Raw genomic sequence first — 14,463 nt, forward strand, 5'->3', positions numbered from 1 at the left:
GTAGACCTGCTAAATCAACTGCTGGTGGATTGATCTCAGAGCATTGATCCCTGCCGTAGTGTAGACCTGCCCTTACTCTTCTTGGGGAGCTGGAGTACCAAAGTTGACTGCCGTTGATTTAGGAGATCTTCAGTAAATCTGTTAAATCGACACCCAGTGCATCGATCTCCCTGGTAGTGAAGACAAGCCCAAAGAGCTCTGTGTAAGCTCGAAAGCTTCTCTCTCACACCAACAGAAGTTGGTCCAATAAAATATATTATCTCACCTACCTTGTCTCTCCCACCTATGACAGTTTAGGTGTTTTATTACTTCTTCAGTTCTTTGATTAGGGAGAATGATTGGATGCAATAATAGGCAAGCTAATGCTACACTATCTCGTGAATCTCTTTCATAGGTCACTCTAATTCAGGGGTGGGCAAACTTTTTGGCCCGAGGGCCACATCTGGGTATGTGGCATTGTATGGCAGGCCATGAATGCTCACGAAATTTGGGGTTGAGGTGCGGGAGGGAGTGACAGCTCTGGCTGGGGGTGCAAGCTCTGGGTGAGGCAAGAAATGAGGAATTCAGGGTGTGGGAGGGGGCTCTGGGCTGGGGCAGGGAGTTGGGGTGCAGGTGGGGGAGTAAGAGCTCCAGCTCATGGTGCAGGCTCTGGAGTGCAGGAGGGTGGGAGGTGGATCAGGACTGGGGCAGGGGGTTGCAGTGCTGGAAAGGGTCAGGGGTGCAGGCTCCAGGTGGCATTTGACTCAAGCAGCTCCCAGAAGCAGCAGCATGTCCCCCCTCCCACTCCTACGTAGAGGCGTGGCTAGGCAGCTCTGTATGCTGCCCTGTCTGTAGGCGCTGCCCCTGCAGCTCCCATTGGCTGCAGTTGCTGGCCCATGGGAGCTGCGGGGGTGGCACTTGGGGCAGGGGCAGCATGCAGAGCCCCCTGGCTGCCCCTACACATAGGAGTCAGAGGAGGGATATGCTGCTGCTTCTGGGAGCCATGTGGTGCCACAGCACACGTGGAGCGGGTCAAGCCCCAGACCCCGCTCCCTGGCAGGAGCTCGAGGACTGGATTAAAACATCTGGAGGGCCGGATGTGGCCCCCGGCTTGTAGTTTGCCCACCCCTACTCTAATTGCAGTAGGCCACACCTATCTTTAACTGGATTATTCTGTCCTACAGACAAGAATTACACATATAACAATAGCCAGTAGGATGTCTAGGAAGAAACATTTTATTATGGTGAAGTTTTACATTAAAAGAATGCCCTTTGTACACTTCTCTAAGGAGTTTAACTGTTAAAAACCAGAAAAAATATGCTGTTTTTTTTCAATATATCTTAATGTAAAATTAACAAAGACTTGGGTAATTGTGCCAGTGATGTGTTTATTAGCCACCCATTCTACTGGTGGCTGCAAAAAGATTGATATTTGCTAAACCGAGACAGGCTTAAACTGACTTCATCACTAGTCTATGACAAATTTATTATGTCAGTGACAGCTATGTGAATGTTATGAATACTTAGTTGGGTACAGTAGGAGTTGCTTATGTACACAGAGTTTATGAGAAGGCTTCAAGCTAGAGCCATATTCAGTGCAACTTGGGAAGGCTAGTGGGAGGAGAAACTCAATGGTAGTATAATTTTTCCACTTATACTGGTCAGTGGGACAGAATTGTAGTGAAGGAAAGAAATACATGACCAGCTCGCTTCCAGCAGTATAAGGTGAGAATGTGCTGTTTAAACAGTTCATGTTACTATAGTAGGATTAGCAGCTGATGGAACCAGCCAAACCCCCCTCCACTATCATGGTGTATGAAGTGTCAAGGATATCCCAGCTCTCAATAGTAGAGGCTACATAGTCCATCACCCAGCTTTCATTAAAAGTGACTTTGTCTCTCAGGCAGCATAACTTCCAGCCACTATTTTAGTTGAGAACACTAATCCTGGAGAGAGGTAGAAGCTCTCTGAATATTTACAGCCCAGATTTTCTAGGAAGTTGGACGCTAAGATCTTCCATAAGAAGTAGGGTTGCCTAGTTCTACTAAGAGAGAAATGCTTTAGTGTTGTATACCAGTGCTAGTCCACAGTTATGTAGAACTAGAGACCTGAAGTCTGGCCATTGCAGGGAAGTGCCATTTAAAGAAAAAAATTGTAAGGATGGTGCCAGGGGGGCTGTCTAGAGCTGAGAAAGTTGCTAATGCCCTATGCATCCATATCCCTCAGTTGTAGTTTCTAGTGGTTAGTTTGCCTCTACCCTTCTTTAAAAGAAATTTTGGTACTAAGAGCTTGATGTATCAGATCAGAGGCCAGCTGCTATCAAGCCTTTACTAAACTGCATACACTATTAAGTACTGTTCTCAATATAAAGCCTTTCCTTACCTACATCACATTCTCACATACATAAAAGCAGCTAAATAAGAATCAAAGGTTGAGCTCAGCTTTAGAACTTATTTAGCTTCTAACCTATAAACAAGGATAATTATGTACTAAAATAACCCTAGCCCCATGAACTTGAAAGTTGTGAGTATGTTACTCTAGCCCACACTAATACATTTGGTCATTTTCTCTCTCCTCCCACTAAGCCAGGCAGTCACTAAGGACTATGAACTGCATTCTAGAGTCAGAGCTCTCTACCACTCTTCATTTTTGGAAGTATGCAACCAAAAAATGGGTTAACTGTAGGATAGAAGTGCCATGAGCCTAGTGACAAGATTACTTGGTGCCATAATCTGTGACTGCAGCCAAATGAAGATAGTGGTGCTATTCTCTGGGAGTTGAAAGAACACTATATGTTTAGAACACCTGTGCCATTCACCTTCAGTTACTGAACTTGAGTATCTAATCAATGTGACCTATTCAGAGTTCAGTAGAAAAGGGCAATTCTTTAATATTAGTACATTTGTAGGTGTTCAGTTGACGTTCAGCCATGGTAATGGACTCTTCTTTCCCTCAAGACTCACTGGTTCACTCCCTCAGAGCTGCCCTGAGATCTTGGTACACCCTGCTGGGTAGTCAGAGACTCGTGTGTGGTCTCTGTGGATGCCTCTCCTGCTGCCCTGCTTGAAGAGAAAGAGCTTTTAATTCTGATGGAGGTTTCTTAAGCTATAGGCCAGTCACACAACTGATTTGAAAAAATTAAAGCATCACTTATCACCAAGCTTTATAAAAACCTACCCATCTTTTTTAGATGGTTGTTTCTCTTCAGTTATTTCATCTAGGACTTAATCCTATACTGTTTAGTCCAAAAGTCAGGCAGGATTCATGGCATGCAAGTACATGGCATGCAGGACTTTAAGACAGCAGTTCTAAGAATGAGATATCCCCCTCCCCCGCATTGGAAGAACAGTTGCAATGTCAAGGTTTTTAAGCTACTCCCTATGTAAGTTAGAGTTACCTAAAGAGTTCATTCCCCTAAGCCTCACAGGGCCTAAGTTGATCCTTGATTACTAGTTTTCTCCCCTCTAATAAGTCAAGAGGCCATTCACAGCAGCAGAGTCTGACAGGAGTCTACTCAAATTTTTTACTCATTGCAGAGTGACAGTTGTCATTAGCATCTCTTGGGAGGCAGGAAGATCCAATGCCCAAGTAACCATCCTTAGCAGGTGCAGCATTTGGTCTATATTCCAGGTCAGTAAGTCAACTCCCCAGCCTCCCTTTAGAACCTTGTACCCAGTTCAAGACACTAGAAGTTATTCCCATGTTCTCATAGCAAGACCACATTCAGACTGTAAGCAAGTGCAACTCCATGACTTATTGTGCTGCACCCACTTAAGTCAAGTGAGCACTAAGGCCAAGGTTCTAGTAAAACAGTGTGATTTAGTGTGTAGGAGGGACAGGTCACTAGCTTTCTTGGTCTGTTGTCATGACCCTACCTCTCAGGGGAAGATGCTGCTTTTAGGTGCAGATCAGAAGGTTGAGACACCTGTGCTCTTGATTTTAGTCTCCCTAACAACACTTGTTTATTACACTAGCTGAGAAGCTCTAATTCCCAGCTTGAGACATTCATAATGAGGGGTCAGACACTTGGTGATTAGTTCTGCACTCAGACTGTGAAGTGTAACGATAACTTACATGACAAAGAAGAATATGGAGGCAAGAAATCCAACAACTAGAAGGAACATAAGAGTGCTTAAGACTGATGTGATGACAATCATTCCTCCACTCCTTCGCCCAGGCCAGGTATCAATTGTTGAAGGCTGTTTTACTAGGAGAGGTGGGATGAAGAAACAAAATGACTGTACATATTTAGAGGTGCCAAGAGACCAGAAAGAGTGACTAAACAGCATAAACTAGGGAAGTTAATGGCTCAAGCCTTCCCCACCCCATAGTATCTGGTGTTACTTTTGAAGTCCATGTATTACTTTTCTTGGCATTTCAACATCCTTCATTTGAAATCTTGAAGTCTTTTACAGAATTAGTTTAAGCCTCAAAAATAGCCCTGGGTATATTTCCCTATATTACACTTTAAATAGAGGTATAGAGAGGTTAAGTGATTTATCTATCTAGTGACTGCAGCAGAGGCAGAAATAGAATCCAGACCTCAGCTCAAACCACTACACAAACAAAAAAAAACCGTCTGTCACGTTTGGGCTTTTTGTCCTGAGAGCATCAGGGGAGGAGTAGTATTCCAGAGTTACCTCCACCACTTAAGCTTTATTAAAGCTTTTTTGGTCAGAGAGGACTGGAATTTCTCTTTAGCCAGCATCTTGGCAGAAAATGACTAAATGTCCTAAAGCATATTGTGACAGGGTCGGGCCAGATGGCTATAGGAGAGTAATTTTCTTTTGTTGAAGCAAAAGATATATTAGCCCCAGGCTAATAGGTCCCTTTTCCCTGGGTAAGGTAACAGGGAAGGTTCCAGAATAATCAGAAACCTTCTGGAGACAATTAAGACTGGCTGCAGGTGTTCTAATCAGCCTATCAAGAAGCTGCTAGAATCAATTAAGGCAGGCTAATCAGAGCACCTGGGTTTTAAAAAGGAGCTCACTTCAGTTTGTGGTGTGCATGTGAGGAGCTGGGAGCAAGAGGCACTAGGAGCTGAGAGTGAGAACGCGGACTGAGATGTACAAGCATTATCAGACACCAGGAGGAAGGTCCTGTGGTGAGGATAAAGAAGGTGCTGGGAGGAGGCCAAGGGGAAGTAGCCCAGGGAGTTGTAGCTGTCACACAGCTGTTCCAGGAGGCACTCTAGACAGCTGCATTCCACAGGGCCCTGGGCTGGAACCCAGAGTAGGGGTTGGGCCCGGGTTCCCCCCAAATCCTCCCAACTCCTGGTCAGACACGGGAGTTGTCGACTTGGACTGTGGGTTCAGAAAAACGGCCAAGCTGAGGGCTGCCGTGAAGCTCCAAGGCGAGCAAATCCACCAATAAGTGCGAGACCCATCAAGGTAGAGCAGGAACTGTGTCACAATATTTATTTCTTCCCCAAGAGGGAGCAGTTGACCTTGGTATGAGGTACTTACCCCTACTAGTTTTCATTGGGTCAGACCAGAGAGTTTGGTCTTTCACAACACCTGCAACCACATCTACTAAGAGGTACTTAAACCTGGAAGCAGAGACAGGCAGGTTAATCATTCTAGCAAATGTTTTGACAATCTGGCACAAACCAATCCAGTAGCTGCCAAAATTTGAAGACTAGGTAACGTCTTTGTTAGAGATACATATAAAAAGAGACAGGCAATCAGGGGTGGCTGGCTGGCTAGTCCAGAAGTTTTAGAGGGGCAACAGAGGAGAGTTAGTACAAAATCCTCTCCCACCTGTCACATTAGGTTTTTCAGTTTGTTCTTGTGTGCTTGTTAACTGTGCTAGTTGACGACAACCTTCCAACAGTAGTGTCTCCTAGTTAAATTCAGTATGATCTACACTAAGTTTCTGGGATGGTGTCCAAAGACTGGGTGCTGCAGGGCTCCCCTGCTACAGGAAAGCATGGAAGAGACAGTCAGATTACCAGCTGGTGTATTATACTAGAGCAGATGAGAATAAGAGCTCTGCAGGCACTGACTCAGAGACATTCAATAGCTTCTACAAGAGCCAGTTAAGACAAGGATTAAGGGTCTCACACTAACTTTGAGAAAGGTAGCCATTTAATTTAGTTTCAGCCCAGACACACCACTAGCCCTGAAGGGCTTAAGCAAGGGTGGGGCAGTGAAGGTTATCTTTGCGTTTGGCTCTACTCAGAGCCATCCTTAATGGAGCAGTGAGGGCTCTGTTCCTGCAGTTGAAAGGAACAGTTTCACTATGATCAATTAGTGCAGCTTGCAAGTTAGTTTCATACCAAGTTAACCTTAGTGCCAAGTGCAAGGACACCCCTATCCAAAAGAGAATTGTGAACTATACCTGTATGTTGTATCCTCAGCAAGAGGTGGGTTACAGGCACCAGGGAAGTTTGGGTCATATAAACAAGTCACATCATCTCCCACTCTGAAGAGGTATTGTTTCAAGACATCTGAAACTTTTTTCAGATTTACAACATCAGCTAGCATGGGGGGTGATGCACAATTGGGCACATTAAACAATGCAGCCCTGTAAGGTCCAAGTTGTCCTCCGTTGGTGTCTTGGAAAGTGGTGTTGAGAGGTTTACTGCTATTGTCAGTCACAGCTGAGCTTATAGTGCTTGCTGCAAGATAGATTGGATATTTCAGCATAACGTTTGTTACAAGTGCCCTTCCCATCCACCCAGTCAACACTGAACCCTCAGCTTTGTCAAAAGGAAGTACCCGAACAGACCCACCATGTTCAATTTTAACTTTTAGGGGCCCAACAGACCCTTTCCTTAGCCCCAGCCCCCAACTTCCCTGCTACATCACTAACAGCAGCCACAGCAGAGGCCAGAAGAGATAGACCCAAGACCAGCACTGGTGGTGGGAGGAAAGCACTTTCTGTAGCACCTGTTCTCCTGTCCCACCAAGCCATGAGTCAGTTTACTTTTAGAGGCCTTGTTTGCCTCCACCACAAGAGATGTAAGAAGCAACTGTGCTCCTATCTCCCCAATGGCTCCTGTAGCTGTCTGACAAGACAGCCTTGGGAAAGAGGGAGTGCCTCTGTGGGCTGCTCTGCTTCAGAGTGGAGTAAGTTGTCAGGGTGTATTGCCCCCAGACAGCCTGAAAAGGGACAGCAGTGGACAGCTGAGGAAGCTTGGAAGGCTGGTTAATTAAACCAAGTCATCCCTCAAGTGACAAGCCAATAGTGGCTCCTGTAGGTGTCCTTCCCAGTGGGTGTTTGGGTCCGTGTGGCTACCCCAGCCTTCTGTGCTCCACTTCTGGGTGGGATGGGTGAATCCTTGAAGCAAGAGGGCTGTAGGTATTTTCACTCACACACAGAGGCTCTGTATGTCCTTCCTAGCATTAGATCAAAGGACTCTCAGGAGGCACACAGAGGGCCAGCTGTCAACACTACAGCAATCAGGAAGGGGCAGGGACCAGCCCAACAAGCTCTGCTGCTGCACTCCCACAAACACACTTGTATTTGAGCCTCTGCCACTTTTAGTGGGTACAAATGCTCTCTCATTCCTGCCTCTGTAGGTGCCCCCCACCACAAGAACTGAGGAGCAGCCCCTACTGACAGCACAGTATGTGGGGATGGAACAGAATCCCTCCCCACCCCAGGGCCAAGCTTCTCCTTAGCAGGCATCTTTGGGAAACCCACTACTTCGTCCTCTCCCCTCACCGTGCTGAGGCTGACACAAAATGCCGCTGCTCCTCTTCTCATGTCATGCAGCTGCTCTTCATAACTAGCCCCACCCCACACCCACTGGTGAATGTACCAAGGAGCAGGGGCAGGACTTATCCCTGCAGGAGGGAGAGGCAGCTGAGCCAAGCCCTCCCCCAAATATTTCAAATAGTGTAAGGCAATAGTCTGGCCTTTACTCACCCCAGCCCTCTCCTGCCCGCCAGGGACAGTCAGTACTGAGAGTGCAGCCACACTAAGGCCCAGCTTTAAGCATTTGGATATGTCATAATGCACTTAAATTTGCCAACCAGTCCCCAGCCCCCACAAGTCACCATGAAGTAGTATTGTGGTAGTTCATGGGCAAGTTTCATCTACCCCATAATGTAATCCCAGAAAAAAAATTCACATGTCAGACATTAGTAATAATGTGGCACTAATCAAGCCTCACACCTATCAGGGTTACCTTCTCAAATATTCAGTAGAGGATCTCTGCACATTATCAAGGCAGAGTGTTCCTCTGATGGCAGGGAATAAGCCAAGTAGTCCCAGGCTAGACAATGTACACAGTGTTCTGAGGAAGTTAAATCCATGTCACTAATGCTTCCCCTCACCGTATGGGGTACCTTAGCATGATGAAACATGCTGCTTTCCAAGGCAGAGACAAAACTTTAAAGAAATTTTCCCAGTTCAACAAGTAGCGAGGAAAGGTTTCCTCATTTCAATGGCTGAATGCAATTCCTCCAAGCAGAAGTTCTTCCTTTGTAGCTGTGCATGTGTTTTATTTATGGAGTGCACGCTATGGAATTTACTGTATGTAAAAGGGATAGAATAGTTTGAGAGGAGTTTCATAACAGATCGCTTTCAAGGTGGAATATTTTGAGACAAGCCACATGTCAGGAAAGTCTTTATAAAAAAGAAAAACTTCTACAGGTAGAAGCCTGGAGCCATTATGAGACACAGTTGTGTTTTAGTACTAAGACATCCTATAATACCAGCACATTCACGGCTACCCAGGACAGTTGAGTCTGTTTCAGGAGTTCTCAAATATTCAGAGTTAAAGTTCTTTAGTAGTAAGGAAGCATCTCCACATCCATCCTTCCAGAATGCAGTAAGCCATGGGAGCCAGGGATATGGCTGCCAGCTAATTGAATTTCCTGGGCTATTAGTTTGTTACTGCCAGACTTACACAAGGTCTCATTTCCTGTGTCTGACTTGAGGAGAGAAAGAACCTTGTTACTGACACAGCTATAGTTGCTAAGCTGTTACATGGCTTAGTTGAGCCTACTATTTGTAGTCAACATACATTCTTTGAAGGAAGAAAAGGAGTACTTGTGGCACTTAGAGACTAACAAATTTATTTGAGCATAAGCTTTTGTGAGCTACAGCTCACTTCATCGGATGGCTTATGCTCAAATAAATTTGTTAGTCTCTAAGAGGCCACAAGTACTCCTTTTCTTTTTGTGAATACAGACTAACATGACTGCTACTTTAAGACCTATTCTTTGAAGGCTCATCCTTCTTCGCCTAGACTCGAGCCTCCTGATATTAACTTGGCTCTGCTGACGTCCACTTAGCACTCAAGTGTTGCTAAATTGACTGCCCCTACAGTTTGCATCCTTTAACAGCAAAGTTGGAAGAAGCAGCAATCCAAGCATCCTTTTTACTACCCTCACCAGGAAGTCACCTCATCTTTTCCCCTCATTAGAAAGTGTACTCATGTTTGAGCAGTCCAGTTAACTCACCTGATGCTGAGTTGATCAGAACAGACAAGGACCAGTCATGTACAACATTAGTAGTTAGAGCACCCATGACTAGTGGACAATAGTCAACATGCTTGGTTCTTGTCTATGCTGACCAGTCAGCCATAGGCAATATAATATCAGCCCACTTCATTGTTATGCTGAAGTGCTAGAACTAAAGTTTTTGTTAAGACCAGTCCTAGCAGAGAACAGGGAACAGACCATCAACTGGTATAGATCAGCAGGGCTCCATTAAAGCTAATAGAGGTATACCACTTTACACTCTCTGAGGAACTGGCTTTTGTTCTATATGTACTTTAGCCCTTGTTCTCTTTGCCCTGGCTTCCAATTACAAGTGGGCACTTGTCACACACACACTGCCACCAGAAGTGGAGGTCATCAAGTTTTAAAGAATTACATTATGTAGTTTCAAAGAGGGCAGGGGAGAGAAAGGAAAAAGAAAGGAAATAAAGCCAGATACTTACCAGAGTCAGCCATTGCATACAAGTAGACCATATAGGAGCTACCTGGAGACAGTGAATCATCAAACATACAGAAAGGTTTCTCTAGAGCAATTGTAGTAAGGGTAGGATTGTTTGTAGCAAGTTTGGGGTTTGCAATCTGAGGCCTCAAATTCTGAGCTAGAAGAAACAGGAAATAGAAGTGTAATATTTAATCAGTTTCCCCTCCTCCCTCAGACATAACTACAATGTTTAAATAATAAGACCCTTTCAAATAAAACATGGCTTTGGACCCTGTACTGGGAATACTTCTGAGTCATGCTCCATCCCTTTCACACCCCACTCTTCTTTCTGGAAAGAGAGCAAAGCCACAAGCAATACAGTCACTTCTTGCAACCTCTGGATACAGTTAGTGCTAGTAAGGAACTCATGGGAAGATCTATTATATCCTCCCTAGTGGGAATAGAGAGCAATTTCAGCAAGCCCTGAGCAGAGGAACAGAAGAGGGTACATTCAGTCTCTAGGTCTCCTGAATTAGAAGGGGGAAAAAAAGCAGTTTGAGATTAGAGCAATACTGAAAATATGGTCTTGGGGAAAAAAAAAAAAAAAGCACACACACGCAAGTAGGGATTAGTACTAGACTCTCCCACCTCACCCCATCCCCAAGTCTTCCAGGGCAGTATAAGCAACAACCCCTGCAAAAAGCGTTATACTCAAGGCTGAGTCTGGTGACGCTTCTCACTCTCCCCCCCCACCCCAGTTTCCCTACTACTTCAAACACCAGACTAACTCAGAAGAAAGACAAGACTCAGTTTGCTTGGGACTGCTTTATCGCTTGAAGCAAAGCGATTTAAATACAGATTTACAATCCCTGATCATCCCAGCTCTTCCCCCAAAACCCAGCCGGTAGGGGGGAAGACACCTAAAGCCTTTAAATTAAAAAAGGGGAAATAAAAACAGTTAATTGTTTGTGATCACAGACCTAAAAGTGAGCAGGACTTAAATCTCAGTGGGAGAGATTACAGGCAGACAGATACCACTTACCCACACACAGTTGCCCTAGCCAGCAAAGAGCTAGCACAACCCAATGGCCCTGCATGCTCAGGTACTGTAGAGAACCCCCCACAAAAACTATGCTAGAGAATAGCTGTTGCCTAAAATCACTCTCCTAGCTCGTTGCTTTGTATCCTCTGCACTTGGACCGAACACACCTGAATCTCCTCACCTGCCAGTAAGTAACCTGCAGTGTTGTGCCCTAACTAACCGGACAGCCTCTCCCTCCAGCCAATCAGCAGCTAGCTTTCCACTCCCTCTCTCAGCCTATTTGCATGCCTTCCCCCCCCCCCCCCCCCCAGCACACACAGGTGTATCCAGGCTGCCGGGGATAGAGACTTTGTCCCTGCCCAACAGGACTAGCTCACAAGGCTTGGAGAGAGACGCAGTCCATCTCCCACAGGTGCAGCTGCAAGGTGTTTCCATCATCCCTTTAAATGGCTTTGGTCCTGCCCTATTGTTTCCCTTTCATACCTGCTAGGAAAGGGAGCTGAGATCATTTGTTTGAGGGTGCGGGATTGAGGTAGGCCTAAGAAGAAGCCCAAATTGGGGGGAGAGATGGGGAGGGACTGACTATCTGAATCCTGATTCTGATCTAATTAATGAAATGGTCCCCTGTCTGAAGCCAAATTCAGAATTTATCTAGCCATGAATTTAGGGGTCAAAATCCAGCTCTGAATTTTGCTTCTTGGGCTTATCTTGTACAAAAAACACAATGGATCTGATTCCTGTTATACCAATGTGAATCTGAGGTAAATTCACTGAAGTCAATGGAACTGCACCAATGACAAACCAGTGTGAGAGAATTGGACCTGATTTATTGAATTATTGAAGTGGGACGATCGTGTGCCTTCCTCATTATGTACTGCTGTCATTGATGATATAGGGGGTTCCAGTTCTGATCATGGAGTTGATAATCCCATACTTTAAAATAAACAAAACAAAGCAAAACAACTATCCCAGTTCCTTAAAAAAATATACAGCATTAGTGGGCCAAATTATTCTTGAAGCCATTGCACTTACTACAGATTTATACCACTATCGTTATGATCCAACTTTATCTCCCTAACTGTACTTTTTTAGGATAAACCAATTGCCCCTGAAAACTGTGTGAAATTGTCATCAAACATTTATAATATAGCTTCTTTCTTCTATGTGTCTCATTCTGTGTCACATTTTGTATGTCAGTTTAAATGTATTAGGTTTGAATCTCCTCTCACACCACTGTTACAAGGGTACAGTATAACTCAGGGCTCGGCAACCTTTCAGAAGTGGTGTGCTGAGTCTTCATTTATTAACTCTAATTTAAGGTTTCGCGTGCCAGTAATACATTTTAACGTTTTCAGAAGGTCTCTTTCTATAAGTCTATAATATATAACTAAACTATTGCTGTATTTAAAGTAAATAAGGTTTTTTAAAAAATATTTAAGAAGCTTCATTTAAAATTAAATTAAAATGCAGATCTTATCAGTTTAGTGCAGGGGTCTCAAACACGTGGCCTGTGGGCCGCATGCAGCCTGCGGGGTTCTTTTGTGCGGCCCGCCAAGCTCCGGACCCCGGGCCGGCAGCAGAGCCCTCCGGACGAATGGTACTGCCGGCGAATGGTACTGCAGGCCAGCAGCGGAGCCCCTGGGACTGGTGGCCAGGACCCGGGCAGTCTGAGTGCCACTGAAAATCAGCTCGTGTGCCGCCTTTGGCACGCGTGCCATAGGTTGCCTACCCCGATATAACTACACTGACTACAGGGAGTTATTCCTAATTTACGTTGGTATCTGTGTGACCAGACTCTGTCCCAGTGTTTCTTACAACACAGTAATGTATTCTGGGCCAAATTCTGTGCTAGAACAGCTCCACTGAATTCAGTAAAGATACACGAGAAGAGAATTCATCCCTCTGACTTTTATTTTCTGTGATGCTATTTGATAACATTTGCACTGGGAGATTTGTTTCCACAACCTTTTTATTGATCTGCTAAAGAGCATTTTTGTCCATTAATGTATAACATAAGACAATACATATAATACATAGGGAAGAAGGCCAAAAATGAAAAAAATTCTGAATAATCAGCAGAAACAGAGTTTACTGAACCCCAGGTTCCCTTCATCCTTCAGTCAAGCCAGTGCTTTCTTAAACAACTAGCCCTTTTAAAGCTGATCTCAAATTCCTCACTCAGGTAATACTCCCAGTGTGAGTTTTGATAAGCTCAGGAGTGTGGAGTCAGACACATCATTTGCAGAATTTCCAAATAAAGTGAGGGAATCAAGGAAATCAGAGATGAAAAATCCTCTATTTCATCTCGTGCACCATTATCACTGAATGATTATTCCCCACGGTACATTTTCCTGCATTTTAACAAAAAATCAAATAAGAATAAAAGTAAAACAAAAATCAACAAATTAAGTCCCAGAAAAAGCGTTCATATTAATTTCAGTTTTACAATAATAATAATAATTTGCTTTGATTTGTGATGATCAAACAGATAAATCCCGCAGAGTTCTGCCTGAGTGAGGATTGTGGTATCTGTTCCTTAGGCCCTGATGCTGCAAAGACTTATACAGGTGCTTAATTTTACTACCATGAGCAGTTCCACTGATTTCAACGGGACTGCTCATAGTAGCAAAGTTAAGCACCTGTGCAAGTGTTTTCAGGATAGGGGCCTTATTCATTATTTTTCATAAGGAGAAATACAGGGAGATTTATTTATTCAGATTTATTCAGGTTTAGTTTAATATGAAGTCATCTTATCTTTCAGTGTAGCTGAAAACACACAAGCTGAACAAGAAGTTGGACTGAGTGTACCTGTTGGCTCTGAAGTTTTACATTGTTTTGTTTTTGAGTGAAGTTATGTAACAAAAAAAAATCTACATTTGTAAGTTGCACTTTCACGACAAAGAGATTGCACAACAGTACTTGTATGAGGTGAATTGAAAAATACTATTTCTTTTGTTTATCATTTTTACAGTGCAAATATTTGTAATAAACAATATATAATTTTATTTCAATTACAATACAGAATACTATATGAAAATGTAGAAAAACATCCAAAATATTTAATAAATTTCAATTGGTATTCTATTATTTAACAGTGCGATTAAATCTGTGATGAATTGTGATTAATTTTTTTAATCTCGATTAATTTTTTTGAGTAAATCGTGTGAGTTAACTGAGATTAATCGACAGCCCTAGTCAAAATAAATACAGGTCAAATTCTCTTCTCAATTACATCAATATAAATCCATACTAACTGCCTTCCATGATGTTATTATGGACTTACGTCAGTGTAAAAGAGGATGAAATCTAACCCTAAATTGGGGCTCCTCTGTTGGCACAGATAGATAATAGGTTTCAGAATTATGATGGAGCTGAGAGTGCTTGTTGTACTATTTTTCTACCTCTGTTTCAGATACATTTAAACATGAAATAATTTTAAAATAATTCAATATACACAATAATGTTCTCAGCCAATCGCTAAGACAAACAAGTTTGTTTACATTTACAGGAGATACTGCTGCCCACTTCTTATTTACAATGTCACCAGAAAGTGAGAACAGGCATTTGCA

At 43.7% G+C, this 14,463-nt stretch overlaps 1 protein-coding gene across 1 annotated transcript; it reads right to left on the minus strand.

The window, feature by feature from the left end:
* Nucleotides 1–1,254: 1,254 nt before the first annotated feature.
* UPK3A (uroplakin 3A) lies at nucleotides 1,255–10,970 on the minus strand. Its single transcript, XM_084617618.1, has 6 exons — nucleotides 10,895–10,970; nucleotides 9,875–10,030; nucleotides 6,319–6,598; nucleotides 5,445–5,527; nucleotides 4,054–4,186; nucleotides 1,255–3,041 (listed from the first exon to the last, which is right to left on the minus strand). The coding sequence occupies exons 1-6, from the start codon at nucleotides 10,947–10,949 to the stop codon at nucleotides 2,939–2,941; spliced, it is 810 nt and encodes a 269-aa protein (XP_084473744.1). The 5' UTR covers nucleotides 10,950–10,970; the 3' UTR covers nucleotides 1,255–2,938.
* Nucleotides 10,971–14,463: the final 3,493 nt, after the last annotated feature.

This window comes from Lepidochelys olivacea (assembly GCF_965140295.1).
Source record: "Lepidochelys olivacea isolate rLepOli2 genome assembly, chromosome: 1".
NCBI classification, from domain to species: Eukaryota; Metazoa; Chordata; order Testudines; family Cheloniidae; genus Lepidochelys; species Lepidochelys olivacea.

Bases quoted from the DNA above. Each gene is read 5' to 3' on its own strand.
- UPK3A (XM_084617618.1), bottom strand. From the start codon at position 10,949: ATGCAGGGCCATTGGGTTGTGCTAGCTCTTTGCTGGCTAGGGCAACTG. The intron at 5,528-6,318 runs GTATAGTTCACA...CTCTGCTTCCAG, and splicing joins GCTGAGGATACAACATACAG to GTTTAAGTACCTCTTAGTAG. The intron at 3,042-4,053 runs GTAAGTTATCGT...TTTCTCTTCAAG, and splicing joins TCCATATTCTTCTTTGTCAT to CAGGGCAGCAGGAGAGGCAT.